The 23,295-nt window shown below is 38.4% G+C and overlaps 1 protein-coding gene across 4 annotated transcripts in view; it reads right to left on the bottom strand.

Annotated features, from left to right (window-relative positions):
• The window catches only part of NFX1 (nuclear transcription factor, X-box binding 1), a 72,290-nt gene that overhangs the window by 22,051 nt on the left and 26,944 nt on the right, over window positions 1-23,295 (bottom strand). For 2 of the 4 annotated variants that reach the window (XM_026506376.4, XM_057313516.1), the window contains exons 6-13: window positions 21,592-21,663; window positions 19,779-19,918; window positions 13,590-13,689; window positions 13,289-13,506; window positions 8,631-8,728; window positions 5,336-5,366; window positions 1,526-1,605; window positions 487-595 (exon numbers count right to left, since the gene is read on the bottom strand). In XM_026506376.4, the coding sequence (XP_026362161.1) occupies window positions 487-595; window positions 1,526-1,605; window positions 5,336-5,366; window positions 8,631-8,728; window positions 13,289-13,506; window positions 13,590-13,689; window positions 19,779-19,918; window positions 21,592-21,663 (848 nt within the window). Of the gene's footprint in view, window positions 1-486; window positions 596-1,525; window positions 1,609-5,335; window positions 5,367-8,630; window positions 8,729-13,288; window positions 13,507-13,589; window positions 13,690-19,778; window positions 19,919-21,591; window positions 21,664-23,295 lie in introns of all 4 variants that reach the window. The other 2 variants (XM_026506375.4, XM_057313515.1) reach the window with 1 other exon arrangement.

Below are 23,295 nucleotides of genomic sequence, written 5' to 3'. Positions count from 1 at the left end.
AGAGAGAGAGAGAGAGCATGAGCGGGGGGAGGGGCAGAGGGAGAAGCAGGATAAATAAAATCTTTAAAAAAACTTTCTCAGTTTTAATTTCTAATATGGTAAACAGATATAAATCACATAAAAAGAGCTCTTTGAGGGTGCTTGATAATTTTTAAAAATGTAAATGAGTCCTAAAACCAAAAGTTTCCAAACATCAGCTAATAATATAAAGAAGACTGTTGAGGACAGAATCTGTCAATGATATTTAAGAGTAATCCAGTAATGAACCAGATCTCATCTTACCCTTGTTGCTTACATCCCAAGTTTCATACATTCAAGGAAAATAATACAGTACTAGAATAACTTTTTTTTAACATCTCAACATATCTGAAATACTTAGGCTTAGTTCAGTAACCCATACCAAACTAAGTACATCAATGCCTCAAAATATATTATGCCTGAACTTCTAGAAAACTTTATAATAAAGCATACAGTGAAGACACTCACTGGCTTGCCAGCATGACTGGCAGTTCCCACGATGACAAGGTTCTTCACATCTATGAAGGCCACAACGGAGTTTCCTCCCACAAATCAAAGGACACTTGTGCTCCTTATCCTATGAAGAGATTCGTATCTGTTTGTAAAATTATCTCCATTTATATTTTCCACAAACAACAAGAAGAGTAATAAAAAAAGCTCTCCACACATTTATCGATGAAATGATGTCTGGGATTAGCTTCAAAATAATCAGAGGGAGTAGGTATGGATGCAGATGAAATAAGATTAGTCATGAGCTGATCACTACTGAAGTTGGATGTTGGGTATAAGGGACTCATACTAACCTCTCTGCTTTTGTATATGTTTGAAATTTTCAATAATAAGAGGAAGTCTTTAAGCCTTCAAATACTGATTTATAAGTCTTGATACACTGTCCAGTTTTATCACTCTTCATCTTGTCAATATGTAAACTTTAAAAATAACAATTATGTATAATATACATATATAGGTGTTGTGTATACATGTACTACTTTGGTATTGGCACTGTGTTATCTTATTTATACACAAAACTCACACACACACACACCATGGCAACACATTACTGCCAGGTAATGCTTCCTTTATTAAGTTCCATGTAAGTGAATTATTTCAGATAACTGAAAATTGCTCCTTTCAAAAATGCCCTACTCATTTTGCCTACTGACCTGATCCACATTGTATGTGAAACCCAAAGCCTGAATCGCTAAGACCAGCCCAGTCTGTGTTTTGGGACAGCACATAATCCCCTGCAGAGGACTGTATGCTCATCTGGTGATCTTGGGCTCTGGAGCCTGAGGCCTTCTGTCTTCTTTCTCTTCTCCCATATTGCCACAGGCTGACCTGGGTTAGGCCTAAAAAGGCCTGTCTCTCTAGGCAGCTCTCTTACTGCTGCTCAGGGGCCCCTCCCAGTGATTTCTAAATCTGGGCTGCACTCCAGACAGCTGAGGCTTCTAGATGCCCTGCCCCTGGATGAATGCATCTGACTGTACCTAATGATAGGTCCACTTACCACACAGCATATCTCATTACATTTATGCCGTCCACACAACCGTTTCTTGTTACACCGCTTATCACACATAAATGTAGCATCTGCTGTGGCCAATTAAAAAGAAAAAAAAAGGGCAAAGGATATGAACATTCATTCAACAAATATTTGAGTGACTACAAGCTGAAGAAATACAAATGTAATAATGTAAATGAGTTAGTTATGGTGAAAACACATGTAAAAAGATTTTCCATTTGTCAGGCTGTCAAAAAAAAGACAATGGAAGACTGATTAATATTTGGTATGGGTGAAGGTGTGGAGAACAAGGCACACTCAGTGGATAGGAGTATAAATTTTTGGTGTACATATGCATCTATCAAAAATTTCAGTGGTAATTCTATCTTAAGGAATCATTCCTACCTACATAATTTCAAAAGTGGCTAAAAAAAAAAAAAAAAAAGTGGCTAGGACACCAAAAGCACAAGCAACAAAAGAAAAAACAAATTGGCCTTGATCAAAATTAAAAGATTTTGTGCACCAATGACGCCATTAAGAAAGTGAAAAGACAGCCCACATAATGGGTGAAAATATTTGCAAATCATCTATCTATAAGGGTCTAGGATCCAAAATACATAAAGAACTCTTACAACTCAAAAACAGGAACTGAAAACAACACAACTAAAAGATGGGCAAAGGACTTAGACTCTTTTCCAAAGAAGATTACAAATGGCAAAGTACATAAAAAAATGTTCAATGTCACTAAGGAAATGCAAATCAAAACCATAATATCACTTCATATATATTTAGGATAGCTATAATAAGAAAACACATAAAAACCAAAACCAAAACAAAAAATAAGTGCTGGAGAGAATGTGGAAAAACTGGAACCCTCACACATTGTTGATGGGAATGTAAAATGATGTAGCTGCTACGGAAAACTGCTGTGGCAGTTCTTTAAAAAATTACACACAGAATTCCCATATGATCCAGCAATTTCACTTGTAGGTATATATCCAAAAAAATTTTAAACAGGTGTTTTAACAAAAATTTGTGTACAAATGTTCACAGTAGCACTAATCATAATAGCCAAAAGATCGAAACAACCCAAATGTCTGTCAACAGATGAATGGATAAATAAATTGTGATATATCCATACAGTGAAATATTATTCAGTCATAAAGAGGAATGAAGTACTGATATGTGCTACAACATGGATGAGTCTTGAAAATATGCTAAGTGAAAGAAGCCAGGCATAAAAGGTTACATACTATATGATTCCATTTATATGAAATACTCAGAATAGGTAAATCCATAGAGACAGAAAGCAGATTAGTGGTTCCCAGGGGTTTGAGGGAGGAGTGAATGGGGAGTGAAAACTTAATGAAAACAGGGTTTCCTCTTAGGGTGATGAAAATGTTTTGGAACTAGACAGAGATGATGGCTGCACAACATTGTGAATTTACTACATGCCATTGAATTGTATACTTTAAAATGGCCTGTTCTATGTCATGTGAATTTTATTTTATTTATTTATTTTTTAAAGATTTTATTTATTTATTTGACAGAGAGAGAGAAATAGCCAGCGAGAGAGGGAACACAAGCAGGGGGAATGGGAGAGGAAGAAGCAGCTCCCAGCAGAGCAGGGAGCCCAATGCGGGGCTCGATTCCAGGATGCTGGGGTCATAACTTGAGCCGAAGGCAGACGCTTAACGACTGAGCCACCCAGGGGCCCGTTATGTGAATTTTATCTCAATTTTTAAAAATGGGCTAGGTGCTGAAGTTTTTATGGGTGAAATAATGTTTGAGATTTGTTTTCAAAGTACTCTAGTGAAAATAAAAAGTAGGGAAGGGAGAGCAAAATGTTGATAACAGATGATGGGTGACAGGTACTTAGGGTTTATTATACTAATCTTTCTACTTTCATTTATGGCTGCAATATTTCATCATAAAGTTTTAAAACGTCAGACAAGATGGCTACTGCATTATTCGTAATGGGGAAAAACTGGAGACAGCCTGAATGACCACCCAAAGGGCAATGGTGAACTGGACTGCGGTATACCCACATATAGAATACCCACATATAGAATACCCTGTAAGAGGGAGAGCTATATACACTGACATGGAAAAATGTCTTTGCTATATTACTGAGGGAAAAAAAAACCCAAGTTGCAAACAGCATGCTTAGTAGAAACCTAAGTTTAGAAGAAAAAACAAAACTAACGGGCACGTGAATACATCTATATGAACACAGAAAAAGATCTAGACCCATACCCAACAAACTAATAACAGTTTCATCAGGGAAGTAGAACTAGGAGGGGAAAATCAGGTTAGGGTATATTTTCACTATTTACTTTACACTGTTTTTATTTTTTTACTTTAAAAAGTGTATTAATGTAATTTTTTCAAATTATGTTTTTAATAACCAAAATTTTGACTGTGGGCTTAAGGCGGATATTTCTAGCTACCTCCCAAACAGCTACTCTCCACCTTCTTAATGCTACAGAGCCTTAATTTTTTTCAGAAATTGGGTGCCCATGTGCTCCTCGGTTCAAGGTGTGAATGCAGAATAGTCTATTTGCCTGTTAATTCCATTCCCCTTGTTAATGTCTGGTTTAGGCAGGAGCATGTGATACAAAGTGTACTGAGAGCCTCTCAGGACTGTTTTCCTTGCTCTTAAGAAGGAAGCGGAACTTGGAGCAACTGGGTGGCTCAGTCAAACATCAGACTCTTGATTTTGGCTCTGGTCATGATCTCAGGGTTGTGAGATCAAGCCCCAAGTTGGGCTCTGCACTCAGTGGGGAGCCTGCTTAAGATTCTCTCTCCCTCTGCCCCTCCCCCACCCCACTTGCTCTCTTGGGGAAAAAAAAATGAAGGAAGGGAAGCTTAAGAATCTCTTTCCTTTGGATGTTGTTGGGTGAGATGTGTGGACTTGCTATAGCTAACTTCCACCCATGAGGGGAAAACCAAAAAAATCAGAGAAGCTGACCTGGTGTCCTGCAATCAGTGAGGCTGGAATTAACCAAGCCGGGCCTTGTTCTGCCTCCATACTTCCTACTATGTGAGACAGTAAACTCCCTTATTACTGATGTTACTTTTCCCTGGGTTTTTAATACCCGCAAACAAAAGCATCCTAACCCAATACAGCTTTCTTCCTAGCCAGAATAAGAGCTTTTATTTTGTACACATTTAACTTCTATTTAACTTCTGTCGCTTTCCAGAAAGGTTTTAAGGTGGCTTAAACAAAAGACTATGAAATGGTTAGCAAAGGATAGAATCTTAACAGCACAGAATGTCAGGATCAAGGACAAAGGAAGAAAGGACACTGTAGTCCTCAAGGTTAAGAAGGCTGTTCCAGGTATGCAACAGAATCGAGCCTTATGGGGATCAAGCATCAGAGTCAGTGTGTAAAGTTTGCTGCATTAGGTATTATTCACCTTCACCCCCATTACCGCCATTTTATTATGAAAATTTTCAAACATATAAAGAAGTTGAAACAACTTTACAGTGAATATCCATATACCATTACTGAGATTCTACCATCACTTTTTCACATATCTACCTATTCTATCTACCAATCAATTTATCTTAATATTTGATGCACTGCAAAGAAAGCTGCAGATATGAGTACACTTACCCTAACTTTAGCATCATTAACTAGAATTCAGTTTATGATTTTTACTTTTCTTTTCAGGTAAAAGTTACATACAATGAAATGCACAAATTCTAAGTGTACTTTTACTGAGTTATGACAAATACATAACCCAAACCCCTATCAAGATAGAGAACAATTACTTTTATCCCAGAATGTTCCCTCTTGCCCCTTCCCAACCATACCTTCACTTTTGAGACTGGTACACGGAAGCTCCTAGGAAAAAAGGAAAAAAAGACAACAGTAACTCCTTTAGGAATAAATGAAACAATACAATTATAGAATAATGCTAAATATAACAGGTATATCCTAAATATCCTGTACTTCTGTGGCAGCCACTTATTCACCAACTTTATCCATCTGGAACTAGGTTAGCTCAGTCCCTGTATTTAATATGCTTTCCTGACAACAGGGCCCCAGGTTTACTGACACTTCATATAAATATAACTGTAATAATCTCTGTGGTCTGGCCTCCTAATTCAAAGTAGATTAGGAATTATAAAAGCTGAATGGAAAGAGGGGCTGTTAAAGGTATAGAAAGCAAAGAAAAATAACTGCCTGGCAAGGGTAGACAGAAAAAGCCATAAAAAGCAGAAAAAGTGAAAATATGTAACAATCTGGTACCAGAGGCAAAGAGCTCAACACACTTAAGAGCAGCCCTGACATTGGTGAAATGCAGCAAAGTAGAATAGAGTAGTCCTCTGGCATTCAGAGTATTACTGTAGTAATTATGTATGAATGACCCCAAAGATCACGTGTAACTTGCTGAGGCATGATCCTGAATAATGTGTGGAGAGGCAGCTGCGTGGGAGCATGTCAGTCACTTGGGGGAGAGGGAGTTTGGCTGCCCAGCATCCACGTCTGAATTTGTCTTTGATGTCATTCACAGGTTGCTATGTACTCAGAAACTAGCAAAATGATAAAAATATTTTTTCTTAGTGAAAATGACCCTGAAAAAAGGGGCAGCTACTAGAGTTGAAAAGAGAAGTAAAAAGGTCTAAGAAAAGGAAGACTCTAGCTAGAAAGATGTTTTCGATAAATTAGTTGGTTGTGTTGGATGATAAGGAAAAGTTCCCCATACGTTCTCTAGAAATTTCATGAGCAGCCTCGTGAAAATTGCTTGAGCGAATGTTCCAGTTAATGCAAACACTGGATTATAGAGTAGAAATGACATGCTACAGTGGCATCTACAACTTCAGGGAAAGGCAGAGCTCCTATAGGTCCCTAAAATCAGTATGAATAACCAACAAAAAGTTAAATACAGTACTCTTTGTAAGAGGTAGTAAGATACAGCATAAATTTTTCAAAGACTCCCACCAAAGCTTTGAAGCTTTAAGAAATTAGTTTTACTTATCTAGAAAACTCACTTCCAGGGGCACCTGGGTGGCTCAGTTGGTTAAGTGTCTGCCTTTGGCTCGGGTCATGATCCTAGGGTCCTGGGATAGAGCTCCCGAGTCAGGCTCCCTCTCCCTCTGTCCCTCCCCTACTCATGCCCTCTCTCGCTATTTCTCTCTCAAATAAATAAAACCTTAATTTAAAAAAAAAAAAGGGAAAAAGATGGAAAAGCCCATTCATTACAAAAGACATTTCATGAAAAATTTGGCTAAACAATGAGGTAATGATCAACAGTTTCAAAGAGATTTTTCACTCTGCCAGAGGTTTCAAGAAAATTCATACTGTTAATGAGTGCTCACAGCAATTTTAGAATAAAACTTATTTGCAAAAATTCTATTTACACAAAGCTTTTCATGAGTACACTCACTGCCATGGGGTCCACTATTAGAGGGAGTGAGGAAGGACAGTGAATGAGAAGCAAAAAAGCACAGAGAATGGGATTGCTGTGGAGAAAGAAGCAAACTGACAGTAACCATTTCTAGCTCATGCGTCCCAACCCTGCCGGTGCTTCTTGGTCACAAAGAGCACCTCTGGGTATTACTAAAATTGTGATTACTAGATCACAGTACTTCACAGTCTTCAAGGTCCTGTAGCTGACATTCAAAATATCTCTACTGTCCCACGTACTCTGCAGTTTCTTTCAGGGAAAAGAACTGCACACACATACAACTTTTGCCAAATGTAAACTGCATTATTTTTACATTTTTATTCTAAAGCTTACCTAATAAACTAGCTCCCAATTTATGAACTACATCCTCAGAATCATTTGCAAGTTAGAAGCTACCCAGACCTTGAGCTTGGTAGTGGTGAATATGCACTGAAAGTGGGTCAGAGAGGACTGATCATACTTGGAATGTTCTCCAAGTTGGATTACCCAAAGACTTCCACATCAAGGCTCCTGCCTTTGGTTATAAGCATAGGAATGGTAAAAATGGTTAGATGTCCCTTTTATAACAAAAAGTCCAATCAAAACTGCCCTGGGGCAGGAAGTAGAAATTGACAAAACACTTGTATAGTTAAGAATTAACCTTTTTGAAAGGGCGGTCTGGCCTTTGCCATTGGCTTCTGGGAGGTAATCTCTAAGCCTTTGGAATATCACGCCTGATAGGAGTGTCACTGTTTGCCTGAGGCCTTGGGTCACCACACAGTGTAACGCAATTTAGGGTACAGACTGGCCATACTGAAAAGTCTTAAGGTGGGGACTGGCTATACCACAAAGACCAATAATGTACGTCAGGGTGGAGACTTGGGTCCATACAGTAACCATAGACCTCTGGTGACACTGGAGACTGAGATCAGCCACATGGGCAGTCAACCATGTGTACACAATGGAACCTCAGTAAAAACTGAACACCCAGGCTTGGGTGACCTTTCTTGGTTGGCAATACTCCATGCATATTATTACCAACTGATGTTGAGAAAGTAACACTGGTCCAACTCCATAGGGAGAGGACAATTAGAAGCTTCATATTTGGTATTTCTTGGACTCTGCCCTGCGTGTTTCTTCCTTTGGATGATATTAATCTGGATCCTCCCCCCGTAATAAACTGTAACCACGATTCTAACAGCTTTCAATGAGTTCTGTTGAGTCCTTTTAGTGAATTATCAAACCCTGAGGGTGGTCTTGGGGACACTGGACTTGCAGTTGGTTATCAGAAGTTAGGGTGGTCTTATGGACTATTCTAATTCAGCAGTTGTCTAAACTCTTACAGTGGGTATCAGGAATGAGGGCGATCTTGTGGACTATGTTCTCTCCAACTTCTTAGTTACCTAACTCCTTGCAATAAGTGCTTTTGTTCTACACTAGCATCTAGCATTATCACACTTGTATTTGGTAGAGCTATCTGTACACTTGCCTTAGGCCCATTACTGGTCTCTGAGCCTAGAGTGCTACTCCCCCCCACCTCCAGTACCTACCCTACAACTAGCCCCTGGTTGCTGTCAGCATACACTGGCTGGATTAAATGAATCATATGTAGTATGATAGGAACAAAACATTATTAAGTTATTTTGATTCCTCGCATCCCGTAATCATTAATTTAAAAGGTATGAGTGATAACAACTCTAACATTTTTTACGATTTACCTTGGTTCTGAAAGAGCATCTGCAGGAAATAACTGATGTACGAGAGCATGGTCCACAGTCTCCTTCATGGCAGAGCTTTTCACAGGTATGAATGAAATCTTCAATAAAAATGAAAAAAGCTAGGAATGAAAACTGCAAGTACTCATTTTCAGACTCCCAAGTTCACTAGACATATTGGTCTTCTACTTCTATGCCCTGCAACTCCAGAATGAGAGTTGAGGGAAAAATGATGTAGTCAATGCCTCTTCCCCTATCTTCCCTTCATCTGGCAGGCGGGGCCTTTTCTGGCAAAGAATATCCTTTGGAGTCCATAATGCTTTGCCCTAAGTCAAAAATCAGATCTTCTGACTCCTTTCTTTACGTCTCAAGTCTCAAGGTTAGACGTGGATATCCTTAAAATTATAGCCATGGATGACTTTACTGAAGTATTCTTGACTCTGAAAATCTGGGGATCATAAACAATCAGAAACCATGATCCATAATCTCACTGACTCTAGCTCTGTGACTATCTGGTGATAAGATATCTGCCATTTATTCTCCTAAACTAGGTTTAGGACAAATTCCGTTTCAAGGATCCCTTGGGGATCAGTCACAGCCTCTTACGGCTGCTGTTTAAATGATGTGTTTTTTCCCATCCTTTTATTTTCAGCCTAATTTTATTTTTAACTCTAAAGTCTGTTTTCTAAAGATACCACATAGTTGGATCTTGTGCTTTTTAAAAAAATTTCGTTGGACAGCCTCTGCTTTCTAATAGTTTAATCTATTCACATTAACATTATTATAGATACAGTTGAATTATACCTGCTAACATTTAACTTTTACTTTTCTGTATGCCTCCTGTCTTTTTTTATTAATCGAATCCTCCTTTACCGCTTTCTTTGGCATTAAGTGAATATTTTCTAATATAACATTTTTTTCCTTTAATGGTATTTTTCACTATTTTTAGGGGGGTTATTTTCTTAATGGCTGTTCTAGGGCTTACCAGATACATTTTATCAGAATCTACTTCAGATTTATACTAATCTAATTCCAGTGAGATATAGAAGTCTTACTTCTATGTAGCTCTATTCTCCCTTCTCTTTTACGCTATTATTGTTATACATATGTCTACATGTTACAAACCCAATAATATATTATTATATTACTTCATATAATTTCTATTAAAGCTGAGAAAAGGACAGCAAGCATACATTCACAGTTTGTTGTATTTATCATCTTATTTACCATTTCTGGTTTTCTTCATTTGTTCCTGCAGATCTGAGTTACCACTTGGTATCACTTTTTTACCCCAGTACAACTGTGACCCCACCCACCCTCTTTGTGCTCTTATTGTCAGACAGATTTCCACGTCGTTATAGGCCTAACAATACAATTACATATTATCTTATACAATTGTTTTTTAAGTCAGTTGCGAAAAGAATATGCATTTACACTATCATTTAAAATTATGTAATTGCTGTTACTCTTTGATTTTTCATATGGATTTGAATTTATATCTGGGTTTACTTGCTTTTATCCCAAAGAACTTCCTTTAGTATTTATTGTGAAGCAGATCTCCTAGCAATGAATTGTTTTTATTTTCATTTTTGAAAGATAGTTCTGGATAGAAGCTTCAGTTTTTTCCCCCCAGCATTTTGAATAGTTCATTCCAGTGTCTTCTTGTTGTGATGTGGTGTTCTCCATTGTTTCTGATGAGAAGTCTGCTGTTAATCTTATAGGGGTTCCCTTGTATGTGAGGAGTCATATTTCTCTTGCTGCTTTCAAGATTTTCTCCTTGTCCTTGGCTTTCAGCTTTTTACTAGGTGTGGCTCTCTTTGAATTCATCCTATTGGATAAGCTGAGCTTCTTGGATACATAGATTAATGGTTTTCAATAAACTTGAAAAGTTTTCAGCTATTCAAATATTTTTCTGCTTTCTACTATTATGGTATTCCCATTACATATATGCTTGTGTGCTTAAAAGTGCCCTGCATTTGTTTGAGGCGCTGTTCATTTTTCTTCATTCTACTTTCTCTCTGTTGGGCACAAATTGCTCAGCAGTCTGATTCAATGAAATGTGGGCAGGGGCAGTCTTTGAGTCAAGTCTGTATAGTTTGTTCTGATCTCAGAAGGGCTCCTCTTAGTTATCTCTTTCCCTAGTTCTTTCTGCTGAACTAGCTGGCTTACAGTTTAGCTTACTGCCCTTAATTAAGAAGAGGTATTATTTTTTAAAGGGCCTTTAGGTCTGAACTTCTCTACTGTGTTTCAAATTAAAGTCCGTTCCTTTGGGGGAATACTTTGTAGCTCTCTTTTCTTATGGACTACCTTCCCCCTGGGAAAAGTCTCAGTCACTTACTCTTGGTGCTAAGTGGGACAGTAGCCTCTGGTTTTCTTGGCTTGTTTTTCCCAGTGTAGAACCTCTGCTCTAAAAGTGAGCTGGGGTGAAGATGACTGGGGCCTCAACAGTCTAGCCTGTTGTGACTGGGGTACGAACTCCCAACTTATGGGTGGGGCTGTATGAAAAGGAGCCCCTGACTGCTCAGCTGTGCTTACCAGAAATTTAGCCTCTTCCACTTGGAGTTAGAGGGGATGAAAAATGCTGGCAGTCGGCTCCTCCCTGTGAAATATGGTAGGGAGCTTAGGGGTAGAGGCAGCCCTATCTTCTTGGCACACCTATCCTGAGTAGAGCTTTTGTTAAGCTGAGCTCGGGGTGGAAGGAAGGGAGTGGACTGTGACTTAAACAACATAGACTCTTGCTGTTCTTACTGAATTTTAGGTTTTCTTTAACAAATAGTTCATTTGATGTATGCCCATAGGACAATTTCCAGAAACTTTAAGTAATTGCTTTGTAATAATTTTCCCTAGCTTTGCTTGTTTTGCTGGGGAATGGGTCCACACAGCTCATGTTCCCATCCTGAAAGTAGAACTTTCCCTAGTATCTCATACTAAAGCAATCTGTCTAGGATGGAAATTCCTATTGAGTGAGCTACTAAAAGATTTCGGCAAGCTTTCTACAGATAAGCCAGATCTGAATAAACTTGACAGCCATTGTTTTCACTAGCCATGGGATTGTCTTTGAGCTCTCAATCCGACTCAGCCTAATTCCTTACAAATTTTCCATGACTAAAAACTTGTTGAGGTACAGTGGTTACCCTCACACCCCTTCATCTGGTCTTGTCCCACCCTCTGGGCCTATTTATACAGACAATTACTATCCTTCTCTTGCTCAAGTCCCCCTGCACTACCCATTTCACATTTCCTCTTTCTCTGATTGCCAACATATCTTAGCCCCACAGTGGGATTTCTGGTCATCATATATGAAATTATTACAAAACTGACCCATGAGCTTTTTGAAAAGGGAAGACCTTTACTATCCTTCTTGATTTTGAAGTCATCTGATCTCCACTTTACAGAGCTTATCTGAAGATACATTTTTACAGTAGGCAAGAGAACCAACAGACAACTGATTTTCCTAATGCAGTTAAAATATGTATTAAAATATGAGAAAAGAGCATTTCTCCTCTATACACAATTTTAAAGTCAAACTATAAAAAATAATTAGGTAGGGTGTACCTACCAGTTTCTGCTGGTATCTGGAAGAAATATGAAATCTCTCTTTTCAATAAACATGGAAACCAAACCTAAAGATTTTAGCTTTGACAATTAGTTATAGGAATACCTCTCTTATACAGACTCAGTTGCCCACATCCATTTTTCTAAATACACAGCCTTTGAACACTCACCCAGGAGAGAAGGTGCCAAGCCATTGCAAAACTATACGGGTATATTCCCCAAGGACTGCCTCAGACTGTCTCAGAACTCAGACTATTACTTTATAGCTAATTCCAACAAACTTTTTCTGGTTTCTATATCCAAAAAATCAGAAGCCACAGAACAGAAAAAAGGGAGCGTCATTAATGGTAGGCACACAGGCACACTAAAAGCAATGACAGGAAAATAAACACCCAAAAGCTTTAACAAGTAGATAAAACAATTAAAACTGTACACTGGTGTGGGGAAAGTGCCCGAGAAACCTGAGTACGCCCTAAGGGCATCACTGTACCCAGCATAATACAATAACTGAGGTTCAGGAAAATGATGACTCTGAGTCAATAAAGAGGAAAGAAATTATCTTCAGTAACCTCTGTTTAAAGAAAGAAGAAAATGCAAGTTTTAAAAAACTGCCTTCCAAAATGATGCTCAGAAAGTCTTACCCTCAACCAAATGGGAAACTCAGCTATAGAGAAAGTATTTCTTGAGTACTCCAATGGCTAAAGTTTTATTATATTTAGCATTTTAGTTCTTAAACATCTCAACCGCAGTCATTTAACATGTTCCTATTATATGAAAATGCCTTTAAACACTCATTGACCCCTGGACTGGTAAAAGGATATGTGGTGTTCATACTACTGCAGGCTACTAAGAGAAATTATAACCCCCACCGGCCCCACATGGAATAGTATCTCGCAACTGTCCTGAGGTGGCAATAAAATAGCCGAAGCAAAAGGAGAGATCACTTGGGCATATTTGAGTTTTCATAAGTATATTTTGAGGAGGAAAGAAAAAATGCCCACACAAATTTTATCATTAATATTTTCAAAAGCCTCTGATACTATAACTGAAATTTAACACTATTCTGCTTATATATTTTTAAAGACAACTTTACGCCTACTGGTTACCTAAGGAACCACATGGCAGAGGCTTGCCGCACACTTTTCCACACGAAGGGACAGGATCCATGCATGTTTTCCGACTACTACTTCCAAGTTCTAGCAATTGGCTGAGAGGAGTTTGGCCACAAGGGCAACAGCGCACCAGCTGGGGGAGCCGTGGGCACGGCTGGCAGGGCTGAGGGTGGCACACTTGAGAACATGTATGGTTCCCACATTTCAAGTCCCTGTAAAGAAAAACAACAGACTGTTATATAATTGTTGCATAAAATATGGCTTTATTCTTACTGAGAAAAACATAAAACCTTACTTGCCACATATCTTTAAACAGCCAAAGTCTCCAAATCCATCAGACTTTCCTACATCTGTTCCACATAACACATCTCGGGAAGTGCTGCCACAGTAGCACACTTGAGGACACAATTTCAAAAACAAAGGTTAGTAAACTGTATGGATTCTTAAAATGTTCCACGCAATCTACAAGAACCTAGCACAAAATGCTATTCATTAGTGTTGATCAGACCTGATGCAGAAATAAATGTGGCTTATATAGCAGCTCTAAGATCCACCTAAGAGGCTTTATCACAGGAAGAAGTGAAAAAGGCCTTGTTAGACTGTCGATATCCCATGTGCCTCTGCAACACATCCTCAGAACAGCATTAAAGTGAAGCAACCCTCTAAATGAAGAGACTACTGTCCAGCCCCTAAGGCCATGGCTGAGAACCATTCACCCTGAGGCTCCCTGGGCATCACTGGGGTCCTCTAGAGACGTTACAGAAGATAGAAGCCAAGTTGGTGACAGTCATGGAGGAGATGATGACTGAATCCCTGCCGTCTTCACTCCAACGCAAGCAGCACAGATTTAGTACTTTATATATTGGGGTTCACATAAAATACTCAGAAAAACTATCTATTGCTAAAAGGGAATAAAAAAATCAGTGCAATATAAAATCCTTAATCATTTGTATTCTACTACTATTGAATTTGAAGTAATCATGTTTGAGTATTCACACTGAGCAGAAAGTTCAAACAACTCAAGACTTTAATTTGCTAGATAAAGAACCCAGTCCAACATCTATAGCTCTTCCTGTGGGTTCAAGAAATGAGTTCCTTTATTTCTTGAGGTCAGCAATAAATATGTGTTATATTTAAGGAGTTATGTTTCTGATGTATTAATATGTAACAAAGTCTGATGAGAACTAATTTTCATCAATTTACATAATTTTTCTAAGTGTTACTTTACATTTTCAATTTATAATAAAAATTTATCCCATTAAAATCAATCTATGCAAATATACTTGGCCCTACATAATAAAAGCAGACCAAAAGAGTAGAAACTAAATTGAAATCTTGCAGACTTAATGATGCTTTCCTTCTTTCTCAATACAACTTAGATTATCTACTTGCACATAAAATCAACATAAAAATAAATGCAACACTATAAAAACATCAAATCTTAAAATCACATATTTAGTAAAAAATAAAATAGAATACTTCTAACTTCAAACATTAGCAATAATGTTTATAAAAAAAAATGACCAAAAACTTTCAATGAGACACGAGAAAGGGGAAAGCCTCAAATCAATAAAGACCCAACCAAGACTCTTGATTTTTAAAATCTACATTCCATCTTCCAGTAAGTACATCTGCAGTTTCATCCCCTGTTCTAAAACTGATTCATTTATTCAATAAAGACTTACTGGATGAATATAGATGTAGGAAATACAACCAGTATTTATGGAGCCAATGAAATTGGTAAAGAAACCCTAGTAACTGGGAATTTCTGCAAGCAGGCTTTTCTTTGCTAAGTTTCTGCTCAGACAGAACAGAGGATTTTGTTTTGTTTTGTTTTTCGGAGGTAATGAGCAGATAGCTGTGAACAAAAAAGTCGAGGGTCAGAAATAAACCCATGCCTGCATGGTCAATTAATCTACGATAAAGGAGGCAAGAATATACAATGGGGAAGAGTCTTTTCAGTAAATAGTGCTAGAAAAATTTAACAGCTACATGCAAAAGAATGAAACTGGACCATTTTCTTACACCATACACAAAAATATCCTCAGAATGAATTAAAGACATAAATGAGAGATCTGAAACCATTAAACTTCTAAAAGTAAACACAGGCAGTAACCTCTTGGACACTGCCTTTAGCAACATATTTATGGATATGTCTCCTCAGGCAAGGGAAATAAAAGCAAAAATAAACCACTGGGACTACACCAAAATAAAAAGCTTTTACACAGCAAAGGAAACCATCAACAAAACAAAAAGACAACCTAACAAATAAGAGAACATATCTGCAAATAAGATGTCTGATGAGGGGTTAATAGCCAAAATATATAAAGAATTTATGAAACTCAACACCAAAAACAGAAACAATCCAGTTAAAAATGGGCAGAGGACCCAAATATACACTTTTCCAAAGAAGATATACACATTGCTGACAGATACTCAACATCACTAATCATCAGAGAAATGTAAATCAAAACCACAATATCACCTCACACTAGTCAGAATGCCCAGTATCAAAAAGATAAGGATGGCGTGCCTGGGTGGCTCTGTCTATCGGGCGTCTCTCTTCAGCTCAGGTCATGATCTTGGGATTGAGCCCTGTGTTGGGCTCCCTGCTCACGGGCAGCCTGCTTCTCCCTCTCCCCTCCCTGCTTATGCTCTCTCTCTCGCTATTTCTCTCTCAAATAAATAAATAAAATCTTAAAACAAAAAAATAAGAGAGATACGGAATAGTAAGTGTTGGTGAGAATGTGAAGAAAAAGGAACCCTTGTACACTGTTGGTGGGAATATAAACTGGTGCAACTACTGTGGAAAACTGTATGGAGGTTCCTCAAAAAATTAAAAACAGAAATACCATGATCCAGCAATTCTACAACTAGGTATTTACCCAAGGAAAGCAAAAACACTAATTCAAAAGATACATGTAACCCTATGCTTGTTGCGCGTTATTTACAATAGCCAAGATACAGAAACAACCCAAGAGCCCACCAATAGATGAATGGATAAAGAAGATGTGGTACGTAGATATATTCAATGGACTATTACTCAGCCATAAAAAGAATGAGACTTTGCCATTTGCAACTTGGACCTAGAGGGTATTGTGCTAAGTGAAGTTAGTCTGACAGAGAAAGACAAATACCATATGATTTCACTTTTATGTAGACTCTAAAGAACAAAACAAATGAATCAACAAGCAAGCAAAAAACCAAACAGACTCTTAAATATAGAGAACAAACTGGTGGTTGCCACAGGGGAGGTAGGCACGGGGACAGATGAACTAGGTGAAGGGAATTAAAAGGTACAAACTTCCAGTTATAAAATAAGTCATGGAGATGAAAAGGACAACACAGAGAATACAGTCAATAATACTACAGTAACAATATATGGTGACAGACAGTCACTACACTTACTGTGGTAAGCACTGAGTAATGTATAGAGTTGTCAAATCAATATGCTCTACACCTAAAACTAATGTAAGACTGTATCTTAATTCAGTTAAATAAAAAACAAAAAAGAATCAAGGGTCAGAAAATTGTGACAATGAAAACAAAATGGAGCCCCTGTTCAATCAGGAAACAACCTGAGTACAGTATTAAAAAGCCCCGTTATGTATGCGTAGGCACAAGAGACAGCAATATGAGCTGGTGACAGAAGAACTGGGTGGTCACTGCTGGTTGAAGATTATTCGGGAACCAACGGTAGTCTGGAAGAAGGTCTCTGCTGCCAGCTTTAGCCTGTTCAGCATTTTTATCAACACATGAATGAACCTCTGGGAGGAATGCTTATTAAATCTCTAGATAAGGCTGAAAGGGATCCTAGAAGAACTACAAATGAAGAGGATAAATAAGCTATACTCTCCTAGATATTTATTGCAGACAAACAAAAAGCTTTCAACTGGGTCTGAAAAATCAACAACACAAAAACAGATAGTCAGAGACTGGAATCCATACAAATTTGTACAAAAAAGACCTGGGTGAGTTAGCTGAGACAAAGCACAATATGAATCAAGAGCTAAATATGGTCCACAAAGGGACTCTCTCACACCACAGTCTATACTCCTAAGACCAAACAGCCAGTATATACTTAACTCCTGCCTTATCTCAAAGGATAAGGATATATGAAATATAACACAGGAAAATACATGTAAAGATGTGAAAAGTAGAACAATGGTAGAGATACAGAATAAATCAAAGTTAAAAAAAGTACACTATAAAGACAAACATTAGGTCCACTTATCCAGGGTTCCTAAGATAAAAAGATCAATCACCTTTGAGGAAAAACTACTACTCTTGGAACTAAGGCCAGACAGTAATTTCTCCCAAGAGGACCCATAAAGAGAACACTTGAGTAATACACAGCACAGTTCCTCACATGAAACACTCATAGTGCACAACATAAAACATTTCATAGGGCTGTTACTTATTTCAAGTGCCAACATAGATCAATAGCATCACACTAAGGTAAAATTTCATCAAATAAAACTCCACAGGGCACCAATACATGGTAGGCCAGGATCCCTGCAGATCAGGGGCTGTTGTAAAAACAGAGCAATCGCACAGTATGTGTGTCTTTGTGGCTCGCTTCTTTCACTTAGCATAACATTTTGGAGGTTCATCCACTTCATGGCATCTATCAATATTCTATTCCCTTTCATGGATGAATAATAACCTGCTGCATGGTTACATTTGTTTATCCATTCATCAGGTGATAGACATTTGAATTGTTTCCATGTTTTGATTATGATGAATAGTACTGCTATGCACATGCATTTACAAGTTTTGTGTGGACGTATATTTCCACCTCTTTTGGATATATGCCTAGGAGTGGAATTGCTGGGTCATATGGTGAAATTCTACATTTAACCTTTAAAGAAACTACCAAACTAAAGTGGTTATATTATACTACTCTGATTGTGGTTTTAATTTACATTTCGTTAGTATCTGAAGGTGTTAAGCACCTTTCACATGTTTATTGGCTATTTATGTTTTTTTTGTTTTTTTAAAGATTTTATTTATTTGAGAGAGAGAGGGAAAGAGAGCACAAGCTGGGGGGAGGGGTAGAGAGAGAGGGAGAAACAGACTCCCTGCTGAGCAGGGAGCCCAACGCGGGGCTCGATCCCAGGACCCCAAGATCATGACCTGAGCTGAAGGCAGATGCTTAACCGACTGAGCCACCCAGGCACCCCTATGTTTTCTTTTATGAAGTATCTGTTCAAGTTTTTTGCTCATTGTTTAAGTTGTTCCTCTTTTTGGGGCGCCTGGGTGGCACAGCGGTTAAGCGTCTGCCTTTGGCTCGGGGCATGATCCCGGCGTTGTGGGATCGAGCCCCACATCAGGCTCCTCCGCTATGAGCCTGCTTCTTCCTCTCCCACTCCCCTTGCTTGTGTTCCCTCTCTCGCTGGCTGTCTCTATCTCTGTCAAATAAAATTAAAAAAAAAAAAAAAAAAAGTTGTTCCTCTTTTTTTGTTGTTTTGTAGGAGTACGTCAAATATTCTGGATACAATCTACAATTGATCTATTCATTTTCTTAATGGTATCTTTTGAGAACAGAAATTTTTAGTTTTAATTAAAGTTCAATGTATCAATTTTTTTCTTTTAAGGTAGTTTTGTCCTCTGTCCAAGAAATCTTTACCTAACCCCAAAGTTGTGAAAGTATTCTCTTATAGTTTATTCTGGAAGCTTTATGTTTCTGGGTTTTACATTTAAGTCTGTGATCCACGCAGAATTAATTTTTGTGTAAAGAGTAAGATAGAGGTTGAGGTTTGTTTTTTCTTACGTATACATCCAGTTGTTCTAGCAACATCTTAAAAAGGCTCCTTTTTCACACTGAATTAACTTAACATTGTGGTTGAAAATCAGCTGACTGTACAAATGTGGGTCTATTTCTGGACTTTATTCTCCTTCACTTATTTAGTAGTCTACCATTAACACCAATAACTACACTGTCATGATTATTGTAACTTTATAAATCTTGAAATCAAACAGTTTAAGTCTTTCAACTTCATTCTTTCTCAAGATTTTTTTGGTCTTTCTAGATCCTTTTTTTTAAAAGTAGGCTCCATGCCCAGTGTGGAGCCCAATGCGGAGCTTCAACTCACAACCCTGAGATCAAGACCTGAGCTGAGATCAAGACTTGAACACTAAACCAACTGAGCTGCCCAGGAACCCCTCTAGATCCTTTTCAAGAAGGTACTTTTTTAAAAAATTTCCCACTTACTTTTAAACAGCATTTTAAAATCTACTGTCCAAATTCTATAGGACAATGACCTATATTGGTATTATGAAACTAAGTACTGAAACTAAACACTAAAACTAAACACTGAAACCATCTAAGCATTAATCTATCTCCATTTCTCTCTACCCAAGGTACAGAGCTACTAGAGACCTTGTAACTATAGGCGTGAGACCAATCCATGTCATCAAGACAACTATAAATAAGGTTCCAGAAAATATACAAGTATTGCTGGCTGGTGTGCCCACCACTTACCCTGGTTCAGTATAATCCGACAAGGCTGGCATTGACCCCCATGGCATAGCTCAGCACAGTGGTGCTGACCACAATTCAAAAGATTCTCACATGGATTGGAACAGTGGACCGAGACAGCCTGACCACAGCGAACTGTGTGCCTAGAAAGAAAACAGATGTTTAGACAGCATTAGTTTGATGTTGGACAATAAGTTCCTGTTGGATAGCTAAACTTAACAATGAAGCCCAAATCTTCCCCCCCCCAAAACTATGAAACCTTTCTCTTGACCCTGTTTCTCTCACTTTTCTGTTTACCTCCTCCAATCTTTATTTCCTCAATTACTTTCCTCCTCTCCATTCTTTCTTTTTTCCCCTGCTTTGCTTTCCTTATTTCCCATCCTGCCTTTCTCTCTCCCCTATGTTCTGACCAGTGAAGAAGTGGAAATTTCTCTCGGTAGATTTCTTCACTGAGTAGCATGAAGTAGCGTGCAGGAGAGGAAAGAGCCAGGAGCTCCCATAGTATCTTACAGATGGAAACAGCAAAGCTGGGGGTGGGGGGCAGGGGTGGGGAGGGTTAGTTATAATGTATATACTAAGACTAGAAATACAATGGCATTCTCCTTGGATCTGGTACTTTGGAATTTTATGTAGATATAATACTTAAGAACATACTGTATGTGACTTTGATTCAGGATGGGAAAATCATTCTGGCATTATTCTAATAAGCATCCTAATTTTGCTGACTTATTGGCTATAGGGGGATATGAGGCTAGTGCTTTTAGACAATTATTTTCAAGTCTCTTTCCAAGGTAATGGTTTAGAGCTTGGAGTTACTCTCCTGCAAGAAGAGTTTTATTCTATCCCCTACTTTCATCTCAACCATGTATTTTGTTTTAAAAAGTCACTGTTACATATACAGATGACCAGTTTCCAGTGCTCAGCATCATGGCTAACATCAACCCCTGGAGGTGAACACTATTATCTCTATTTTATGGTAAGAAAATGAGGCTCAGTGAGACCACACAATTTGCCCAGGTCAAATGATTAGTGGCAGAGCCCAGATCTGACCTGGTTTTTCTGACTCAGAGCCTTACTCTCAGGCCATACTACTATCCTAAGTTCAGACAAATGTGATTCACTGAAAACTGGCTCAATCCCATTTTGTCTTGTGGTTCAGAAATCATTTGGGTCTTACTGGGCCTCAGAAACATTTCATAACTATCAGTGATCCTTGCCCTGATGATGGAGAACTTGTATTATAATGAAAAGAGGATGGGCTCTGGGGTCACTTACTCTTTCATTTAACAATATTCACTGAAAACCTCCTAGATGCCAGATATGATGCTAGGTACAGGTAAATGGTCCCTGTCTCCTGAACCTTAATAGGCCTGGGTTCAATCCTGATTCTTTCACCCATAGAGGTTAAGAAAAAAGTCCCTGTCATCTTGGCATTCAACTGACATGGGTAATCTCACTATGCCAATATCTTCTTAATCACTTATAAGACTGCAAAAAACAGGATCAGGAAAGCAGAGTAAACTATTATTTACAAAAAAGTACTATTTAGGGGTGCCTGGGTGGTTCAGATGATTGGGCGTCTGCCTTCGGCTCTGGTTGTGATTTCCAGGTCCTGGGATTGAGTCAGTGGGGAGTCTGCTTCTTCCTTTCCCTCTGCCTCTCTCCCTCAAATAAATAAAATCTTCAAAAAAAAAAAAAAAAGTACTATTTATGCCTACCACTTATTTATATCTACCTACTTATTCTTACTTTAGAAATTCACACATAAATCATCAATGTGGAAACTGAAGTCTTTAGAGAGCAGTTCTAACTTTACCTGGTCCGTCCACATTCACATGTTTTAGTCATAAAGGCAGGGCAGGGTGGACAAGGTCCAGGATGGCAGAGACTAAAAGAGAAAGGCTTAGATGAATAAATCATACTCATGTATCCAAACCTGAACAAAGTTGCCCCTACTGGGTCTTACTGTAAATGTGCCAACAAATAAAGCTATTATGAGATGTTTTAGTATTTGCCTAAAGTTGATTAAACTATTTAAACAAAAATATCAATAATGTTTTCATATAGGAAGAATGGGTGGGATTATCATCTTAGAATATTTAACCAGGAAAGTAAAGCCCAAGTCAAAATACTGGTTTTATTTGGTTCTGACAGTCAAAGCTGACATTTCCAAATATGGTCTTAGCCCACTTAGTGAGATGTGTAGGGATAAAAATAGCTTGCCACTCAGGTGAATGGTCATCCATCTAGTCAATACTCAGGTAATGGGCTAATGATGGGAACAGTGAAAAGAAGGCTGACATGAGGAGAGGCAGGCTGGTAAGTAAGATAAGGAGAGAACAAATGGGAAGGGATTCATGAAAAGAACTGGACTTAGAGGTATGCTATAGGTCAGGATTAGACTTCTGAACAGAATGCTTCTTTCTTATAGGAGTGATGTTATAAAGAAAAAGAAAAAATTACAAAATGGAATTTATCTATTCAAGTAAATACTATTCTCTTCAAAGTAGATACTCTGGTAAATTACACACTAGTTTAGAAATACTACTTAAAAAAACATTTTAGGGGTGCCTGGGTGGCTCAGTCAGCTAAGCGTTTGACTCTTGATTTCGGCTCAGGTCATGATCTCAGGGTCATCATGTTGAGCCCTCGTGGGGCTCTGTGCTAGGTGTGAGCCTGCTTAAGCTTCTCTCTCTCCCTCTGCCCCCATTTAGCCCCTGACACTCTCTCTCTCTTGAAACACACAAACAAACCAAAACACACATTTTAGGAACTTCTTTGAGAACCTGGGCAGGGGTGGGGGGGTCTATGTGATGGCAAATCACAATCCTTTGGGAATTACAAGCCAATGAGACCCAAGTTTAATTAACTGAGTTGGTAAAAGAATTTGGCATAAAAAAACGAGGTGTGCTTATACAGTGATCTGGCTGAATTTTTTAATATGACTCCTAAACCAGCTCTAATTCTTAAATAAGCTTTAAACACTAAAAACAATCCAGGAACAAGTACCTAGTCTTCTAGGGTGACCCAGTTTGACAGAACCTACATGAGACTTAAGTTTAAGCATGTTTCTTTAAAGATGAGTATTATCATTCAATAGTTGTAGTTCATTTGATATGCCTCAACCCTTTCAGGTGAAACTATTTTCAAAGCCGCACATTTACACAACTTTAAACTGACAGATAAATTGCTGACCAAGTGTGGATGACTCCAGAGCATTTCAAATACCCCTCAGACCTGAACTCAATTCCAGGTTCTTGTAACCTTTAGAACAGTAGTTCACAACACTGGCTCCATATCAGAATCATATGGAAAGACCCACTGCCAGAGATTCTGATTCAACTGCTCCGAGGCAGAGACTGGACACTGGTGTTTTAAAATGCTCCTTAAATGAGGGGTGCCTGGGTGGCTCAGTCGGTTAAGTGTCCGGTTCAGGTCACGATCTCAAGGTCATGAGACTGAGACCCGTGTTGGGCTCCCTACCCAGCAGGGAGTCTGCTTGGGATTCTCTTCCTTCCCT

The sequence above is a fragment of the Ursus arctos genome, unplaced genomic scaffold (genome assembly GCF_023065955.2).
Source record: "Ursus arctos isolate Adak ecotype North America unplaced genomic scaffold, UrsArc2.0 scaffold_18, whole genome shotgun sequence".
Classification (NCBI taxonomy): Eukaryota; Metazoa; Chordata; class Mammalia; order Carnivora; family Ursidae; genus Ursus; species Ursus arctos.
This window is presented reverse-complemented; position numbering and strand designations above follow the sequence as displayed.